This window comes from Platichthys flesus, chromosome 16 (assembly GCF_949316205.1).
Source record: "Platichthys flesus chromosome 16, fPlaFle2.1, whole genome shotgun sequence".
Lineage (NCBI taxonomy): Eukaryota > Metazoa > Chordata > Actinopteri > Pleuronectiformes > Pleuronectidae > Platichthys > Platichthys flesus.
The window spans coordinates 18,838,224-18,859,127 of NC_084960.1; the positions used below are offsets into that span (position 1 = coordinate 18,838,224).

Consider the following 20,904-nt stretch of genomic DNA (forward strand, 5'->3'; position numbering starts at 1 on the left):
GCGAGAAAACTCCCCATTTCATTTTTCATCTACTTCCTCCTTTTAATGATGACACCCCCCCCCCCCTCTCTCTCTCACACACACACACACAAACACACACACGAACACACACACACATACACACGCACACACACAGTGTTCCTCTCCTTGTGAGGATACAGTAAGGTGAGAGGCTGTGACATGTGAAGGCGCTGCAGCAGAGCTCTGTATGGCTTATTTTGTGTTTGCTGTGTGTGTGTGTGCGTGCGTGTGTGTCTGTGTGTGTGTGTCATTGTCATCTGTTTCCCGTTTATGTACACAGGGCAGCTCCAGCCTGCAGGGCCGCCTCTCCTCGGCATTATGTGTATAATGTGTATTATGTGTGGTGGCTTGCTGCTGCTTTGAACCTGCCCGGGCTGTCAGGAGGCGCTGAGTTTGGCTTCACAGTCTCTGTGCTGGTGATGATGAGTGGGGTGAGTAACGAACGCGACGGGCCCTGTTCTTTCCATTGCAAAGGTGTGCGCTTGTGCGAGTGTGCGAGGGACACGCTGGCTTTGTGTGGGAGTGAGTGGGGTGTGTTTCGGTGTGTTTAGTGGGTTTGTTGGCAGGGAACGAGACAGCTGACACCGACATACACAGAAAGAGAGAGAGGGAGGAAAGTGAAGGAGAGAGGGAGCAACAGTTTGATCAGGTGGTTTCTGCGAGTTTGACTCAATGACTGCGTCAAGTCAGAGGAGTGGACACTGTGAAGCAATAACACAGAAAAACCTGTACCCGATCCCTAAACACACACACACACACACACACACACACACACACACACACACACACACACACACACACACACACGCACACGCACACGCTCTCTCCTTCCCTCTCTCTCTGTGTCATGGCTGCTGACTCTCTCCTCTCCGCAGCATCTCTCTGCGCTAAAGTCGGCATTTGCGGGGGGACAGCGTCTCGTGCATACTGATCGGGGTGAACCGCGCGGCCACGCTTCATGAATAATGCACGAGGAGAAGTCACCGCGAGGTCAGCAGACGGGCTCGAGCCACGCAGGCGCGGGAGAGAGGGGAGAGAGAGCGCAGCCACCGTTCCATTGTGTGCGCGTGATTACTCCACCAACAACAAGGGGGAAAGGAAAGGAAGACCGTCTGCTTTATTTATTTATTTGTTTACATGTCGGTGCGTCACGTTTCCGGCTCAGTGAGGAGGCACGTTTCACCCAGACAAACACAAACCGCCATTATTTTAATCAGATTAGCTGCGTGTAACAGAATCTATGTTAATATAAAAATAAATACAAATATGTAACTTTAAAGACATGTCATAACCGTGATGTAGTTATAATTTTAATACAGGCTTAATTTAATTTCAATATCTGACCAGTACATTATGTGTTTTTCTAACATCAGCCCAAATAATATAGATGTTATGCGATATGCTTACTTTGTAATCTCTTTTAATGTAATCCAAACTCTGCATCACCTGTTTTTTATTTTATACATAATTTCGATAGAATGTCAACGACAAGCTGTTACATAAGAAAATGCACAATACTCTAAACTGAAATATTGTTTAGTCACAATGTGTTTTTAATGAAGAGACATTTTAAATTTTAAATTGTAGTAGTTTATGTTTATTAAGGATCTTCAAATCTACGTGTTAATTCAATGGCTGTTACTGGATTTGTAATGTGTTCAAGTTAAACAAACAGTATTTTACATTTACACAATCTATCTAGAAAATACGAGATCTAACAAATTATTGTTCCAAATAGTAAAACGCATTTCTAACACTTGAATTCATATTGAGTTTCATGAACAGACCCCAAGCATAGCCTGATAATGAGGAGGATCATCATGACAGTTAAATAAACTCCACATTATTTATCTTGTCACAGTCTGTCATTGAATACCCAGGATGCTTCCTGACTGACACGCGCTGCGCTGCTCTCTGTGACAACACCCCCATCAAGTGATCTCAGTCACATGACTTCAGTGTGACACATGTAGTAAAAGTCCTCTTGTTTTCACATCAGCACACAAACACACTGGACATTATGTGTTTGCTTTGTTTTATCTGCGGCACTTTATTCTGACACTGTGGATAAAGGCTGGTGAGATATGATTTGTTTACCTTGACGTTGAGATAGGCGAAGTTGATTACGTTGAAACGATTTAATTCTACTCAGGGGATGGCTGAGTTTTATGTTTGTTCTTTCAGGATAGAGAGTGTTCAGCAGATGCGTGGCAAACACTCTGTAGTGTTCTTTTAACAAAGATTCTATTTACATAAATAGATTATCAATTAAATATGTGCAACCGATGTACATATTTATTTTTCTGCAATTCCAACATAATGTATTTTGGACTGAACGCTGTTCTTAGACGTATACCACTAAACCCCAGATAGCACACGGATGTAAGGCACTTCAGGCCTTGAAGCGGCACTTCTGGCCCTCTTGTGGTCCAGACTAAATGGAAGTGAGCCCAAAGTAGACCACTTGTAAAATAGCAAATGTGGCCCATATATCCCAAAACAAATGTGGGCAGGATTTTGAGAAACATGCCAGGTGTAATCTGGATTGTGAAGAGTGGCCCATGTGGTAAATGTGAATATGGCCCAAATAGCACCAAACTAACTTGGGCCACCTTTGGCACGTTTGGTTGACAGGCGGTATTGCTATGGCTTACTTGTGGTCCAGATCTGGCAAACAGGAGCAGCCCAACCAAGTGCCACCATTCCACGCAGTGTGGGATGGATGACAGTGTTTGGTGTGGGCCAAAACTATTCTGCTACGTGGGACTGCTGTACATGAATGAACAACATGTATTCTATCAGCCATGAGACGGCACCATGCAACAGCACCCGCAGTCACACATTTAACTGCTGTATGTTATATACATTGTACATTACAAAGAACGGACAAATTCCAAAATAACACAACCTTGATCCTTTCTTTATTCTGTACGTATTCGGAATAAAAAAACAGCCTTATAGAGGTTTATTTTTACTTTATTGTTGTACATATATAGTTACATTATAAGTTGCTGTAATAGTAGGCCTATTGAGGAAATGTTGAAGTATGACCAGCATTTACAGCTTGTCCAGACTTTTCAATATCTAAAAGCTGCTTTGAGTCTTTTCCCCCCTGAAAAGATTAACCGGAGCTCTTTTTAAAGAATATGCCACTACGCAGGCACACGCACAGCAAAACACATAGGCTTTGCACTGTATTATTCCCGGAGCCTGCTGCAGTTCCCTCGCGCCGCCACCAGAGCCCGCTTCAGACCAGGAGGTCGGCGTGAGGCGACCCGACATGCTTCGCGAGGCCCCTCTCCCCCTGCACGCGCCCCCGTCCCCCGTCCCCCGTGCCTCTGCCTCCTGCAACCGACGATAGCCCGCTGCAACCTCCCGTCTCTTCAAATACACAAGTGTCAGAAGTGTCGCCGTCTGGTGCGGCTGAGTGATGGTGAGTGAGAAACACAAATATGTCTGCGCACAGATAAAAGTGTCGTTTTAATGAGGCGCCGCTGATTAATGTCCGCTCTCTTTACGTTACTATTTATTTCCTCCTCACGGCTACACGCGGAGGAAGTAGTAAGGAGCAGCGTGTATAAAGTGGCCCATATCTTTCCTATTTCCCCCTGAGTCTGTGGACGAGGAGGAGCAGGAGGAGGCCCTGGCTGTTATCAGCAGAGCAGCCGGGCTGCACGTCCCGGCCGCGGCAGCCATGGCTGCAGCTCCGGGTTCACCGAGTTGAAGGGTCAAAAGTTCCTCGTCGTGCGTGAGTTCCGCCCTCGCCTCGCCTCCCCTCACTCACTCCAATCTGCGCCAATTGCTGTATGTCAAAGGCAGAGGGAGGGGAAGGGGGGGGGGGGTACAGATGAGAGAAATGATAGGGAGGCAAAGGAGAGGTGAAGGCCTGACCTTCCCTTCCTGTCCCCTGGTAACAAAAGCAAAGCTCCTCCTGGCATACAGAGGGAGAGAGAGAGAGAGAGAGAGAGACAGGGAGAGAGAGGGACAGATGAAGGGGAAAGAAAGGCAGGGAAAAAGGAGGGGGGTTGAAGGTGGTGCTGGCTGTGGTGGGAGAGGAGGTATTCGGTGACATGGAGGTGGGTGTGTGGGTGGGTGGGGTGCAGGTGTTTGGCTGCACATGTCCCTCACACCAGCTGACATTTGTCTCATATAAGGTTACTACTTTTACGCTTTGATATTTTGGCCTCTGGTCATTACAGAGGTGAAGGAAAAGAGTAGCAAACCAAAAGGCCTAAAGAAAAATAAACAAGTATCATTATTTCTATTAAATTGAAGTTATGGCTGCAGAAACTCTAGACTCTATAAACCACCATAAATATAACAAGAAAGACCCATTGCTCACTGTAACCACCCTCTATATAATCCAATACATTTTGGCCACTCCTGACATTAATATCACAGTAGCCTGGTCCAGTTCCCACGTATAAAAGCAAGTATTTTCACTTCCATGTTAAAAAATCGTCCTTGTTAATATATCTTAAATGAAAAAACATAAACACCGGGGTCTGTGTAAATAACCAGAGGTCAGTGCAAATGCTTCCCAAATAATTTCAGCCGAGCAGCGCACTTCCTCTGCTCAGCCTTATCAGCACAGGCCTGTCAATATCCTCCACCGTCCCCAAAATGATTACTCTGCTTATCTGATTTACACTGTGAGATTAATGGGAGGCCAAGTTCACTCCGCTGAGCTGAGAGGAATGAGCCTACAACCCTTTTCCTTCTCTCTTTCTCTCTTTTTCTCTCGTCTTAAAAAGGACTTGGCAACACGTCTGTGCATCGTATTCACACGCAGTGACCCAGATGTGGCAAACAAGCAATATATTTCATCTGAAGCAGATATTTGATGATGAGATATAGATAAAGTGAAATATAAGGTAATGAAGGTAAACTCGTGGAATCTGTGGAGCGGCCACTTTGACATCAAACATTGTGATAAACTATGCGGAGCTGCAGGAACTGAGTTACTACTGGATGATAATCCCGGTAAATGAATAATCTGTTTATTGACGTAAACACACTGGCCTGCAGGCACGGCTCAGCCCGGCCCAGTTGGCCCCACTTCACATCCATGAAGGTAATGAGTGAATAACCAGGTTACAGGTCCCCTCTTTATCCAGGTTCATCCCGAGTTCACCGAGTTAATTCACTTGAGGTCGTAGCAGGCTCGCTCCTCTCACAGCAGGCAGTTGGCCATGCATATGTTTAAATGATGACGTCCACTTGCACGTGCACGGCCATTTTAGAATGTGACATACTCACCAAAAATACAGAATTATTCCGAAATTTTTAAAAGAAATGAAAGCAAACAGAAAATACAATAACGCTAATCAGTTCTGTGAGATAGTGATGATGCTGTTGATATAATGTATATTATCAGGGAGTTATCAGGGAAGTAATGCTGTGGTAATTAGCAGGGTGGAGGAGTGTGGACACAAGTAACCATAGTGAAATTCTAAACAACTTTGCAAATGCATTAACATGACACTAACCAGCAGCTACAGTTATATTACAAATGACCGGCTCTGATTGGTGGTTTAGAAATGCACTTCTTGCCAATTGCATTGCAAGCTGCCATTTCCGGCCTCATATGGTCACAACATAGTAGCAGCCTAGTTTTAGCAAGCAAGTGTATTTGTAGTGCACATTTAAAATAGCCGATTCAAAGTGCTTTTTATCAAAATGAAAAAAATTAGTAAGACAAAGTTTAATTGGATCCAAAGCTTTGCATACTGGTTGTTCTCCCTGAGGAGCAGATTCACAGAGATCTGAGTTACTTGGCTACGGAAAATTCTGATCTGACTAATAAATTGAACTATATCAACCTCCTGGTTTCCCCCAACATAACGCATTGGAGAGACCAAGTAAAATGTCTTTATTATGTAGAATATTAGAGTGAGAGTCCAGCTCCCAGCTCCTTTTCTGATTCTGTTTGATCATATTTTTACAAGTATGTCTTTATTTTACTTGTATAAGAACTTACTCTTCACTGCTCAGTAAGAGAATGTAGCTAAAGTGTTGTAATAGAATTGGTAATGTGACTAAATCAAATGGAATGAATGTCAGGTGTGAGATGTGTCATGATCAGAGTAGACAGACTGTAATATGGAGTTAAGACTGCTATGAATTGTCTTATTAGTTGTGGAGTAAGTAAGTTCTCAAAAGGACAAAGTGCGAAGGAAACAATATAAACTTCCTTATTATGGTTCAGAGAGTAAATAACAATAGGAATGTGAGAATAAAAGTAGACAGAAATAAATGAATGTAGCCTCAGATGTGACTTAATAAAAGGTAGCAACAAACAAAAACAAGAAGTTATACCACAAATGTTATTATATATTTATGTGGGAAAACCCACTTAGTATAGTCTCTCTCTGTGTAAACTCCCTACACAGTTAGGAGAGGAGTGAATATCATTTCAGACAATTCCTCTGAGGTGAGCCTGCGCCTGCGCCGTGCACGCGTATCAGTGCGCGCGGCGGTGTCATTTATATTTCGACAATAGGAAAAGGAGAAATGATCCTGGTAGTGAAGAAGAAGTATCTTTATGAAGGAGAGAGAGAGAGACCCCCCTCTTTCTCCTCCTCCATATCTGCCGACCATTTTTCTTCAAAGTAATGACTCCAACTCAATTTAGTATGACGGGAGCGAGAGAGAGGGAGGGGGAGTAAAGAACAAAATGACAGAAAGAGGGAGAGAGAGGGGGAGAGGGGTGGAAATGGCATAAAGAAAGGGTGTGGAAAAGGGAGGGGGGGGGTGAGGGAAAGGGCTTGGTTGAGCTCGGGGTGAACGGGAGGTCAGCGCGTAGCTCCGATATTTAAATCTGTACCGGGGACGCGGGGTGACACGCCTCGCCCGTTAAACAAAGAGTGTGCCAAACTGGCAGATTAATTTGAAAACTTCAGTCCACACACACAAACACACACACACACACACACACACACACACACACACACACACACACACACTCAACACTTAATGGCTTAAAGAGCCCACAGTCTCCACAGCAGTCCTGCTCGGTCTCCCCACAGCCCCTAACCGCTCGGTGTAGCCCAACACCGGGATAACACATGGACCGACCACCGGGGGAGCGGGTGTCTCCCCTGTCCGTTACCGACGGCGCCTGGGGGAGGGGGGGGGGGGTTATCGCGGGGGGGCGGTGACGTGTTTGCCTCCATTTTCCTCTGGATTATCGCCGTTAAAGTTGCTTCTACCTCCGTAGCCTCCTACCGTGTCTTTTTTTTTTTGAAACGCGGAGTGGAAGTGACAAGGATCGGATGCAGTCGTCCTCACGCCCTTCACCGGAGACCGGAGAGTGCGGGTCAATGTGAGTGCGTGTGGCGTGCATGTCTGTGTGTGTGTGTGTGTGTGTGTGTGTGTGTCTGAGCGAGCGGAAGTGTCCGCCGAAATGACAACGAGCTTTTTTCTTTCTTTCCTTTCTAAGATACCCCGAAGAATCCCGAAGAGGTCCAAAAAACCTGTGGCGTCGGAAGAAGAGGAAGAGGTTGAGAGAGAGCAAGAGAGAGAGAGAGAGGGAGAGAGAGAGAGAGAGAGAGGAGGGACTGAGGTGTGAATGATTCTTTTTTAAATAGAGTGAGAAAAAAATTAACACAATTGCCATTTTCTGGGGACGGAAAGAAGAGGAGCAGAGGAAGAAAAAATCATAATGACAAGAAGAGAGGGAATAAGAGAGAAGACGAGGAGGAGGAGGAAGAGACGCAGCTCCGCGAGCTACAGAGGAGTGAGTAACTCACACAAAGACATAGAAATCTGCCTGGTAGAAGTACAAGCTTTCCTCGTTTGCATATCAGCGTGTGTGTGTGTGTGCGTGTGTACGCTTCGTGCGGTGTGGCAGGTGCTTTGGGAGGGAGGGGGGAGACCACGTGTTGCCGGAACTGCCGCAGAATCCCCCCTCTTCTTCTTCCTCTTTCCCCCTCATCCTCCTTTCTTTTCTTCCTCCTCTTTGCAAGACAGTGGAGGCTCTAATCACGCCATGATTTCATGTGTGTCTTTAATTGATCAGATTGTGCACAGGGTTTTTCAAAGCTCAATGTCCTTCACTGTACCTGCACGTTGGGCTGCTTTGAATAGTGAAGCCATCACGTGGGGCCCCTAGCTGACCTCAGGGTGCACCACAGACATACTTGTGATAGTTTAGATTTACCAAAGAAGCCCATCCACCCATGCAACTGTCATTATGATACGATGTGCTTTCTCTCTGTCTGTCACACTGTAACTTGATAGATAGATAGATAGATAGATAGATAGATAGATAGATAGATAGATAGATAGATGGATGCAGTGCGGCTGCTGGTGAAGGCCAGGTCGTGGCTAGTGGAAGGTTAAAGGTCACTCAGGACAACTTTCTCTTCCTTTAGTCCTAGATTCAGTTTCACTCCATATTTCTGTGATTCAGAAGAGCAGATACTTGTGTCACTAACGTTGGTTTGTTCCCCTTAAAACCTGCCTGTTGGTTTTATTTGTGGGTTTAAACAAATTATAACAAAAGTAATAGGTTATGCTCCAGCGGGATTGATTCATTGTTGGCTTCTTGGAGTTAAAATGTTAGAAAGGGTTCTGACTGAGCAGCGTTGTCTGCATCCAGATGTGTGGTTCTCTGCTGTTGGTGGAGCCTATACACCAGCACATGGTGCATCATGCTGCCAGCTTACACTATATGGGCATGTGGTTTATTTACCTTTGCTGATTTCTAATCTGCTGCTTGTTTGATTATAAACCTGCTGTGGGAAAAAGAAATCCCATTCTACAGGGAACATTTGTTTCCTGTTATCGTCACTCCTCTTTGACATATCATATGCAGATATGAAGACACCATGTTTTTTTATTTTCTTAAGCCTACCACGTTCATGATCACCATTTTATTTGATCAATTACACACACAATCACACACACAGGATATCGAATTTATTGAATTGGACCATATTCAATGCGTTTAAATGCCCTTAGTAAAGTATGAATAAATAAATAAAATATATATACTTTATTTATGCAGCAAGGACCTTTTAGTTAATTCATTTTAATTGGTTGAATATATATGTTATATATCACATTATTAAGGCTGCAGGGAATTTTTAGTAAATTTATTTTAAGTGGTGGTTTATATATATGTTATGTTTATACTTTATTTAGGCTGCAGGGACGTTTTAGTTAATTGATTTAATTGATTTAGTTTCTTCTCTTCTCAGTTTCTGTTTCAGTTTCGATATGAACGGTTTGTGCTTAAGAACTGGACACAGTCCTAATGCAGCAGAATATTATATTATATATCATCTGAGCACCTCTTTAGTCTTGTTTAGTTGACTCGGGTATTTGCTGTTTCCATTCCGCAGTATACGCTCACACGCTGCCCGTCCGTCTGCTGCTTCTCTAAATTCATTTGGTTTAATTCGCACAAAGACTTCCAGAAAGAAAGCAGCACCTTCAGATTAATAGTCACCACACGGAGGAACAGGCCGCCGCGCCACTTCATTTTTATCCCTGTCCGTTACTTTGCATGACAATAACCAGGGGACCGGACCTCGATTTATTTTTCAAACTGCACAAAGGAGCTAAACTGCATTTCTCAACTCCGTCGTTGTCCCCGCAGCCTTTTCACCTCGGTAATATCTCAGCGCAATGACAAGTCCGGTCGCTGCAAATAATGAGGCCGTTTAACCCTTCAATATGTTCAGTTGCATTTTCTGACTGTGCCTTTATACCAGCTCAGGCCTGCTGTTTGGAAAATAAAAAAAAACTCTGGCATTTAACTGGAATTTTTCAGATAGCCATTTTTAAACAGAATATTGAGCAGCAAAATATGGGCTAAATGTAATTAGAATATTACTTTACGCAGAGCTGAACATTTTATATTTTTCGACCATGAATTGTTTTTCAACTTCTTAGATAATGAGCCCGTCGCAGTGAAAGAACGCTCGGCTGTAGAAACGTGAGCTCTTACCTTGACACTCGGTAAAACGAATCCACTTCAGCGCAGTTTAATCCCAGTTTGTGGTGAAAACAGAACCAGCGAGCACGAGTCGGTTTTTCTCTTTGCCAACAACAAATGCGTCTGTGCCGCGAATGCAACAACATGGTTAAAGGGGAAACAAGTTATTTACTCATCCCTGCTTCTCTTCCGCTGCACTTTTTTTTTATTGCGTTGATTTGGCACCCTCGTCTCTAAACAAACATACAAACAAACAAAACAACATTTCCATCTGCGTTTGACGGAAACGACCCGCAGTAAAAGTCACGTGTGTAAATCCAGAGGCGCTGACCTTTTCCTCTCACTGTATCCGGATGTTTGGTCATCTGTCTTTAACTGTCTTCAGATGGTGTTACATGTAAATGTTACAGCACATTATTTACACCAGTGTCTGTCTGGCGTCACAACATGAACCCCAGTTCAGGTTTGTGATATTTAAGACTTGTAAACACCACAATACAGATGTACTTATTTATCTGCGCGTTGTTGATGCACATTTTAAGAATCTTCTTTGATCAGATAATACTTTTTTTAAGAAGACCGTCTCCTTATCTTCTATATCTTGGGTAAGCACTAACTGCAGCCGGAAACTCTGAGCCCTCGTTCAAATGAATGGCTGCTGCTGACAAACTTGACAGAGAGAAGGGAAGTGCCGCAGTCAGACCGAACACACCTTGATGGATACCTGAGATAGCTGACCCGAGGCCGAGCGGGAGGTCAAGGTGACACAGGTACACCCACACATGCACAATAGAATAGAATACAATAGAATACAATAGAATTAAGGCTATGCTGGATTGTATTCCAACTAAACGCCACAACAAATATAGGGGAAATCAAATAAAAACGATGCTACATCTAAACCGTGGATTAAAGCAGGATTATTTCCACGGTGACAGTGACTCTCCCCCTCTCTCTGCTCTTCTGGTCCCTCGTGGTGATGTATGGGCAACTTTTGTAGGAAACGGAGAACAGTAATGTCGCCCGCAGCAGCGAGGGAGTGTCGGTGTCACAAAATCAATGTGGGAGCGGCACAGGAGCAGAGAGAAGTGACACTGGAAATATCCAAAACATTTTCCGTGGAAAAAAAGCTTCAAGATCCACTCTTCTCAGATGTTATATATGAATCACACAAACCAGTCCAGGGCTAAATACACGACAAACCCTGTTTTTAACTGGACGCCATGTGTGTTTAGATGTTCATGATTTATTTATTGAAAAAGAAAGAAAGAAAGAAAGAAAGAAAGAAAGAAAGAAAGAAAGAAAAAAGACTAGGAGCTTTTAATGGAGTTAACAAAGTTCAGTGCATTTGCCAAACTGAAGGGACGTGGATTCATTTCGTTATTGCTCCATCCATTCTTCAGGGACATCAGTCAGAAGTGTTTGCGATGGGACAGTGTGTGTGTCCGTGCCAAGTCATCCGTCTTTTCTTTCATGGCCACCCTTTAGGAACAGGCCGAGACTGGAGCTTCTTTTTTATTTTTATTTTAAGGAATTCATTTTCACATAATTACATGTTGCTTTAATTAAACCGTGGATGGAAACTGTACCAATGTTTTGGATAAAAAGCAGGCCTGATGTTTAAAACAATCCCAGCCGTACACACATTTTACACAATGCAAATGACACTGTTTGATATATAGATGTCTGTTTATCTCCCACAGTCGTAAATTATATCTCTGTATTTAATCCTAGATAAGGGAAATAATTTAAAGGGCCTGTAGTGCAGCTTGGGGCCCACTTGCAGCTGGCCACCTCTCTTGGATTTAATTTTTTATTTGTTAGATTTTTAATTATTTTCCTGGACTGACACAGGAAGCGTTGGGGCATCGAACTGTGCGTTCATTTCCCAGTTTTCCTTCAGCGCTGAGCAGACAGTACAAACGGAGGAAAAATATTCCGCTGGGGCCACGACAGTGACTTTATGAAATCAATTCAGGTGCATATGAATACGCTCAGCTTGTGCCTCCAGAGAGCCTCTGTCTTCTATATCTACCCTGTAGATCCGGATTTGTGTACAAATCATTAAAACAATCACAAATTCGCTTCTAGGGGAGTATATAGTGGATTTATACCCGGCGGCGGCGATGGATCAGGACGCAAGGAGCAGAAGGAGCAGAGGGAGCAGAGGGAGGCCTGCAGCTCCTGTTACTCCGCTGTGACGCATTTAAATCATGCGCCATTTGGATTCGTTCGTAGAGCAGTAAAAGTGAAAATAAGAACGAAGAAAAAACGTGTCTCATCCTCTAATGTGTTTCTTTTTTTTTAACACAGTAAACACAGATTTATTTCATTGGATTTTTTTCAGGAATGTATTAAATATTTTCGATTGATAATGTCTGCTCTCCTCTTGAGTGCCTTCGTTTAACCTCATACTTTTAAAAGCCAGCTCCAGGTTGAACAGGATGGAGACCTTTTTTTTTCTATTTTAATTTAATTGTATTTTTTTTTTTGTAGTGGGAGGCCTGTTGAAAAATGATGCGGTCTGCCTGCTGAAAACGACGAGGGGTGGTGGTTTGGGGGCGAGGGAGGAGGTGGGGGCGATTTAGAGACGGTCAATTTTCTCGAAACAAAGGACTTGGATATCTCTATCATCTTGCCTGTGTGTTCCATGGTCATACAGTGATAAGACTGCAGAAGGCGCACAGAAGCTGCCTCCTGATTGGGAAAACATTCCTCCTGTTCCATTCACCGCAGTGTTGCGTGTTTCCACAGTGATGTACACGCACGTTGTTGCCCTTGAGTTTTCTCTCGATGCTGTTGGGCGCAGATTTAACGGTATAAAATGGGTTTTATCATAAAAACTCGTTGGCTGAGAATGAATATTGTGATGTGGTCTGTGCGCCCCTGGTGCTGCTCGGGTCTTTCACAACAATAGGAAAGTGACGAGCAGACAGCGAGAGCGTGTCAGGTGTGTTAGGACTTGAAATGTGGAGGTGCTGGGGACATGAATTCTCTCCAGGAGGAAGAAAAAAAACAAAGAGGCTGTATGTGTTCAGTTATGCAGCTCAAGGGCAAAACACGCACAGTCGGCGCACAGTCTTGCCATGCCGGTGTGGTTAATATCGAAATCCGGATGTGGAGGGGGGTTACTACTGTTTTCACGCCAGAGGAAAAGGCTGAGGCTGGATTACTATGCACGAGGAGTTAAATGCAGATTCGGCGCCTGTTGGAGCGACGAGGCTTTAAAACAAAAGTGGGAACCGGTGCTGGACCCTCATTCTTCATGCGAAGGTCTGCTCGTGATTTAGGAGGCCGTGTAACCTGAATTAGTTGATGAATTTTCTATCGATCCTAAACAAGCCAGATTTATCTCTGACACGGTGCTGCTGCTGCTGGGTGGCGCCCGAGTCAGGCCACGCTCCCACTTCTCGTTATTAGCGATTTAAAAAAAAGAAAAAAAGGAGCAGGGCGAAAGCGAGAGAAGGAAAAAATAAAAGAAAACTTTGGCAATCACGTCCCGACACACACCCAATATATACAGAGGAGGTGGTGCAGGCGCCACTACCCCCCCCCCCCCCCCCCACAGCGCTTTCTCTCTGCCGTTTTGTTTCCCAGTTTTTTTTCAACGTGTTGTATTTGAAGTTGCTGCCAGGAGCCTGGTAGGAGGGAGAGGGAGGACTCGGTACCGCAGCCGGCTCGGTCCCTCCTTCAGCCTGCAGCATTTGTCCGTGTGCGGCCTCGGCTGCAGAAGTTTTTTTTTCTTTTCCTTCCAGTGCTTTGTTATTGTTGTGATTCTCTGGCTGCACCGGAGGGCATGCGTGTCCGACATGTGGCGCAAAAATAGGCTCTAAATGGAGAACAGTGCGTATGGACAGAGACGTGGGGAAAGGAGGGGGAGGAGGGGGGGGGGGGGGGTTATTGTAAGACTGAATACCAACAAACTGAGGCCATATGATAATGCGCGTGCGGGGGCTCTGTGTATGCTTAATCCCATTTCCTTATCCGGGGTTTGTCTTGGAGGATCGCCATTGGCCGGCCGCCGTCACGTGGCTTCTTAACTTTGTTCACTTGACAGAAAAGTAGGAGGGTTCAGCGGAACAGGAATAACCGAAGAGTAAAGGGATGAGATATAAATTTTAGTTATATATTTTCCGAGTAGGTGCAATTCCACAAAAAGACTCAAATTAATGGCCATGAGCTCCTATTTGATCAACTCCAACTATGTGGACCCGAAGTTCCCACCGTGCGAGGAGTACTCACAGAGCGACTATCTGCCCAACCACTCTCCGGACTATTACAGCTCCCAGAGGCAGGAGCCTGCCGCTTTCCAGGCGGACTCCGTCTACCACCACCATCAGCACCCCGCACACCCCCAGAATCCCCACCCGCACCGAGGCGAGCCGCCCTACACGCCGTGCCTGCGTGCGGGGCAGCCCGCCTCGGTGGTGATGTCCCCGCGGGGTCACGTCCTCCCCCCGGCCGGTCTGCAGACCAGCCCCGTCCCGGAGCAAAGTAACCGCTGCGATTCGGTGACACCCAGCCCGCCTCCTCCTCCGTCGTGCGGCCAAACGCCCCACAGCCAGGGCGCTTCTTCCCCCGCGAGCAATCGCAAGGACCCCGTTGTCTACCCATGGATGAAGAAAGTCCATGTAAACATCCGTAAGTGCTGCATGCAAACTTCTTCCTCTCTCCCCCCTCTCTCTCTCTCTCTCTCCTTCGTTGCGCCTTTGTGCCTGCTGTTGAAACCCGTGCAGTCAGCTAGGTGTCCACCGTCAAAATCTATGGCTTCCCCTCCCTGTTTTCTGTTAGAAGTAGAAGAGTAGCCCTTGGGTCAAGATTTACGATCGTCTGTTTGCAGGGCCAATATAATTACACCCTCCATAAATTTTTATTACACCTCTGCGCTGAGGTGCCTTTTGAAGTCCGATCTCAGGCTCGTCTGCTCTAATACCTCGCCTTATGACAACTCAGAGCGAGCCCATAAGTTAGATTTTATGCTTTGGTAATTTGATTTTAAGTGGTCGGGTTGTATAAACGGTGTACTTTACTCTGTCGAGCCTTCCGTCCCCACTCGTTGTTCCAGGGGAGAGAAAGTTTTATGGCAGCTGAAATATTCATGTTTATGGAGCCGGCCGTAAAACACCGATGTAGCACCGAAGAGCTCCAGTCTCTTATGGCTTCTCTGTAATGTTCTAATAGACTCGCTGCCTTTTGTGCACCGGGATCATCGCAGCTCAGGTTCGCGCGACGACAAAATGCCTCTTTTGCAAAGTCACCGTAATGCGTTCGCTCCACCTGTTTACTCGGTAAGAAAACTATTTTACGCATTATTTGTTTTTCACTCCATGTACTCTAGCTGCCATTTTTTTTGACACACCGCTCCAGCATGTCGGGCTCGTACTGTCCTGTTTGTACTATCAGCATTTGTGTTGAATCATCACCGCCTAATGCCCTTGTGTGAAGCTGCTGCTGCTGCTGCACCCCCCTCCCTCCAAACCCCCACCATCTTTATTCTCAACGAGCAGTTTACACAAGACAGACAAACGCCACCATCACTGTCCGTTGCATCCGTGCGTAAAACTGAAAATAAAAAAGGCGAAAGCGCTCGGCTCGTCTCTGCTGCTGCCTCTTTTCATGCGTTCCCATTACCCGGTGTAGTCTGCGCGCTGACGTGTCGGATCACTCGTCGTTTTGTTGTTTTGTGTTTTTTATTTTTGCACGCAGCCGTGGCCTCGATTTGCTCTAAAATCACATTCTGTAGCCCGGCGTCAGGCTGGCTGTGCTCGGAGGATTCACACCATCTGACAACATAACGTGTTCAGTGCGAAGAGCAGGGCTTCGACAACAGAGCGTGGCGTTCAGCTGGAACAGAGCTAAAGGCACATGAACAATAAAGACTCTGTTGAGAAAACAATCACTGCAGGGTCCTGCAAACGTGGCCGTCCGCAGAGGTCCAGTCACGGCTGCCATGCCTTTGTTTATTTTCGTTGCATGTTCACAATGCAAACATATTTTCTCTGCCTGTGTTTTCATGTGCTGTTTTCAGTATGTGCACGTTCACATTAGCCTTACTAGTAGCTGCGCTTACTACACGTGTAGCTAGTCTAATTAAAATATAACAAAATGATATTGACCTGTAATGTATTTATTCTATATTATTATTTTGGAGGCGGTTGTGTATTTCTTTTTAAGTCGTTGATGACGTGATGACCATTTGCCTTGTTTATTCCCACAGTGAATCCAAACTACACAGGGGCTGATGCCAAGCGGTCTCGGACGGCCTACACCCGCCAGCAGGTCCTGGAGCTAGAGAAGGAGTTTCACTACAACCGGTACCTGACGCGCAGGCGCAGGGTGGAGATCGCGCACACGCTTTGCCTGTCAGAGCGGCAGATCAAGATATGGTTCCAGAACCGGAGGATGAAATGGAAGAAGGACCACAAGATGCCCAACACTAAGGTCCGCTCCGGGACAAACAGCAGCAGCAACACAAACTCCCAGGCCCTAACCGGCTCCCAGAACCGCTCCGCCGGACCTCTATAGCCCGGCGCTTTTGCTCTTTGTCTCACGTGTGTCGTCCGTTTTCCTATACCCGATTCCCAAACCGAACGTCAAACCGGCAGCCACGCTTGTAACCCCCGGAACCTGCACTTTGGACCGGATTAACCCTTTTACTCTGGAGGGAGGGGAGGATGGAAGGTTGATGTTACACACTGTCATGACGTGGGAGGATGGAGAGAGAGAGAGATTTCCCACTCATGAAAAAAAAAGAAATGAACAAAATGAACGAGGTGGCGAGGAAGGAGAGTGACAGAAATGAAAAAGAAAGATGCGGCCGCTTCTTTGCTTTCATCCCCGCCATTCTTCCCTCTCTGCGTCTCTTTCTCTGCTTTTTATATCTCTGTCTTTTTATACCCCCCCTCTCTCCTCTCTGTGAGAGAGCATAAGACAGTAGGCTGACCATAGCGTGCTCCAGTGTGTGTGTGTGCGTGAGTGTGTGTGTGTGTGTTTGTGGGCGTGCGCGCGTGTGGTTCCTGTCCTTTTTTTCTATCCGAGACATTTTTTTTGGTGAAGATGGATCCTCGTTTTCATCTTTAATCATGCCAAACTCGGGCCCCATTTGTCATGTTTACTCTGCGGGTACAAAGCAAAGGGGTGAACCGCGGCTCTGCCCATTACCCCTCGCGTCTGCACTCCCCACCTCCATCTCACACACATACACATACACCCTCCCACCCCACTCAAGCACTCAAACACGCACGTGTAATAAATGGAACCCTCGTTTCGTATTAAGTATTTTTACACACACACACACATACATACATGCTAAAAAATAATAACTGTTTTTTTCTGTTTCTGTTTTTGTGTTTGCGGTTCAGGACAAACTAGCCTTAGAGATTTTTTTAAATTGGACTGGTAGTTCCTCTTGAATTGCGTGTTGGTTGTTAAATGTTGAATGCAGTCGGTCAGGATGACGTGCGTGTAGTTGTGTGGTCCGTTGATTGTTCACGTTGTGTCCATGTTGTGTACAGGGAAACAGACTGACAGGGTGAGTCCATGAAGCCTAAACAAAGGACACTGACGTTCAAACCAAATTCCTGGTACAAATAGCCCAAGAACACACTATAAACGCAGCACTATACAATGTACTACCTATTACCTCAGCTGTACTTATATATATATATATATACATATATATATTATTATTGATAATATTATTATTTTGTAATCTTATTTCTCTTACTCGTTGAATGAAGTGACCGCTTTTCGAGCTTTTATATTTTTTAAATTGTGTGACCAGTTATTATAATAATTATTATCACTACCTGCAATACAGAAAAAGCGCTATTCATTTCTTCTATGTGAAAAGTTATTTAATTCTAAGTGAAACGGTTCAAGCCAGAGACATTGAGAAAAGTGAGCAGCTTGTGAATGCATGTCCGAATGATGTGGATTCTTTTTCTTCTTCCTTTTCCGCTTTTTGCTCGTTGTCTCATCTTTGTTGTGTCCGCACATGAAATGCGCGCACACCTCTCCTCTTCCTCCTCTTCCTCTCTCCTCTCTCCTCCTTGTGCCACTTTTCTTCTGTAATTGTATTTTTCAGTTAATGTTATTTTTTTACATTCCAAAGATCAGTTTCTTCCGCATGATGATGATGATAATGATGATGATGATGATGATGATGATGATGTGTATGATAACTAATGATAGTATTGTTGAACATGTGTTACCTCCCCAGAAATGTAAGTTGCGCCTTCCTCTACTTATGCCCACTCAGTGTCTACCTTCTTATTTGTGAATAGTCCATTGAAATTTAAATAAATGGCTGAAAAGTGTTATTATCTGTCCTGTTTTATCGCCTTTTCTCTCACGGTACGATTCCTTCACTTAAACGTCTTCAAATGTTTTGTTTTATATCAGATTTTCATTAGATTTTGTTCTTGTTTCTAAAATTTTGTAATAGATTAACATCCATTTAGCTTTATAGCCACAGCATCTTCCTACTTTCAGGTTTAACAGCCAATGGTCTGAGTGTGTGTTTTTGTGTGTGTGTGTGTGTGTGTGAGAGAGAGAGTGTTTGTGTGTGTGTATGTGTGTGTGAAATATCCACACACACTCCTGCACCTGCGCACACACATTAAATAATTCCATTTAATTTCAGTGTTGGTTTAAGCCAACAGACGCACAGAGACCTGACGTGAAAAAATGTAGGAGCCAGCGATGATTAATCAGTACCGGCCCGGACTGATCCTGGTACATTACGTCCTGTAATCTCGTTTTAAATCACAGAGCCGTCTCTCCGTTTCACTCCCGTTCTCCCGTTAATTTAACGGCTGCTCGGGCTCGCGTGCACCGGCCCGACAAAGAGTATGCACCCCCCCCCCCCTCCCATTCCTTCCCTCTTCTGGTTTTGGAAAAAAAACAATTAAATAGCACCTCGGTTCCTGGTCTTTTAACGCTTTAATGAGTGTAATTTTTGCCTCACGTTTTTTTATTCTCCTTATCGTTGTTTTGTGGACCAGTGCCGTGCGCGCATGTCTGTTTTATTTTTTTTATATATTACAGAAAGGGAGCAGGCCGGCGCCATAGCTCAAACCCTGACAACCAAATAGATAATCAACAAGACGAATGGCTTCTTTTGTAAGGCGCGGCTCCCGTATTAATTTTCATTTTCTTTTCTTAGAGCAGGTATCGAAAAAATATAGAGCAAGAGGTGGGGGGAGCGAGAAAATAGCATTCCTCTCGATGAACTTTAAACAAAAAAAAACGTGCCCCCCAAATTGGTCCGTTCGTATTTCTCGGCCCAGAGAAGATTCCCTATTACTTGTTGGTTGATTTCTCCCTGGGCTTCTTGCCACAGAGACTCCCCCTGCCCATTTATCTGTTTTCTTCCTATTTATGAAAGAAGGCTCCTGCAGCAGAAAACCGCCCTCACATCAAACTGTATGTGCGCGCACACACAAACATACACACACACACACTGCACCAAAATACGCAAGCCTTTAGGCTACCTATGGAAACAAGGCTCGTGAACCTGCATTTATAATAATAATAATAATAATAATTGTTGTTATTATTAGTATTCCAATTTGAAGCTTTTCCAGTTCCTGTAAAGTACCCACACACGTATTTCCCTTACAGTGAACACAATGAGATCAGATAGGAGCTTCCCCACACGCACACACCCTCATATACACATATACCCGCGGGCGGTGCATCTCTCCTCAAATAATATTTGTGTCTGAATCCTGTAATTTTCACTACACAACAAATGTCCTTTATATTGTTGCATCTTAAAAGAAAAAAAAACACCCCAAAATATCCACACATGCACACTCACACATGTGCTTCCACAATAATCACGTAAAGCCCCTGAGCCGTTTGCAGTCCCAGTATAAAACTAAATGGATTTGCGTGCGGGGTGACACCGCCGTTAAATGAAAATCACCCTAAAGAATTGTAATTCTTTTTTATTTTCAGCCACCTTTATCAGCCAGGGCCTTCTGCTGCTTATGTGAATGGGAGCAGGTTTAGTTTTTGTAAGGATCCCCCCACCCCACTCCTTGAAAAGTTCACAGCCATTATTTTCTGGACAGGGCAAGAGGGGACGACACCTCAAGAAAAATGCGAGAATTATACGAGAATAAATCATTAATCACTTGTTCTTCTTTTAACACTTCTTCTCCGTCTTCTTCTCCTTCTCCATTGTCACCCGACAGCCGCACACAAGAGCCCTTCTGCCAGGAGACGCACAGGGCAGCGAACAGAGGGACGCACATGGAGGAGAGGGAAAAAAAGAAGACGTCTTGGAAGACACTCTGGAAGATACCCCCCCTCCTCCTCCCCCTTCCTTATACACATAAACACTCGTACACACACACCTCCCCTCCCCACGCATCGGCCAGCTATTTTTTACACCCCACAAGTATCCCACCATAAGAAAAGAAAAACTTTCTTCCTCCCCCCTTTCCTCTTTCATTGGAAAGAAGAAAATCCTTCCAAAGAAAGTCCAAGAAATCAGTCGGAGAGCCCACCCGGCGCAAAAGGAAGATGGCCCAGAGGTCGCTCCAAGTGGTGACGTCCAAGGTAAGAGGCCTGGGAATTTCATTTTGCCTTCACTGTTGTGCCTCTGGCGGGTTGGCCCTGCTGCACAGAGGAGCAGCGCAGGCAAACGGCACCGAGACAGTTTTTATGGTTTTATTGCCCCCTGTGCGCATTTGGCGAGGTCAGGCGAAGGGGGCATTTATGGCCGCAGGGGCTTTCATTCGGGAGCTGCATGTTTGTGTTGTAAGGTGTGTGAGAGTGGAGTGTATATACAGCCACAGATGACTGGCTTTTGTGGTGCTGTTTTCTGAATTCTCCAAAGTTTGTGCAACTGTTTCTCCGTCACCCCTCGTCTCGGCGGTGTCACCTCTGTGTCTGTCACTTGTGAGGCCTGTCACTTCTCGAGCATCTGC

General features: G+C 45.1%; 2 protein-coding genes across 3 annotated transcripts in view; both read left to right on the top strand.

Moving 5' to 3' along the window:
* The window catches only part of hoxb3a (homeobox B3a), a 61,602-nt gene that overhangs the window by 3,060 nt on the left and 37,638 nt on the right, over positions 1–20,904 (top strand). The window contains exons 1-3 of one of the 2 annotated variants that reach the window (XM_062408203.1): positions 7,227–7,345; positions 7,463–7,759; positions 20,167–20,533. The gene's annotated coding sequence lies outside the window, so the exon portion shown is untranslated. Of the gene's footprint in view, positions 1–7,226; positions 7,346–7,462; positions 7,760–20,166; positions 20,534–20,904 lie in introns of those variants that run through there. The other variant, XM_062408202.1, reaches the window with a different exon arrangement.
* On the top strand, positions 13,849–18,285 carry hoxb4a (homeobox B4a). The gene is made up of 2 exons (XM_062408205.1): positions 13,849–14,605; positions 16,182–18,285. The coding sequence occupies exons 1-2, from the start codon at positions 14,134–14,136 to the stop codon at positions 16,487–16,489; spliced, it is 780 nt and encodes a 259-aa protein (XP_062264189.1). The 5' UTR covers positions 13,849–14,133; the 3' UTR covers positions 16,490–18,285.

Bases quoted from the DNA above. Each gene is read 5' to 3' on its own strand.
- hoxb4a (XM_062408205.1), top strand. From the start codon at position 14,134: ATGGCCATGAGCTCCTATTTGATCAACTCCAACTATGTGGACCCGAAG. The intron at 14,606-16,181 runs GTAAGTGCTGCA...TTATTCCCACAG, and splicing joins GAAAGTCCATGTAAACATCC to TGAATCCAAACTACACAGGG.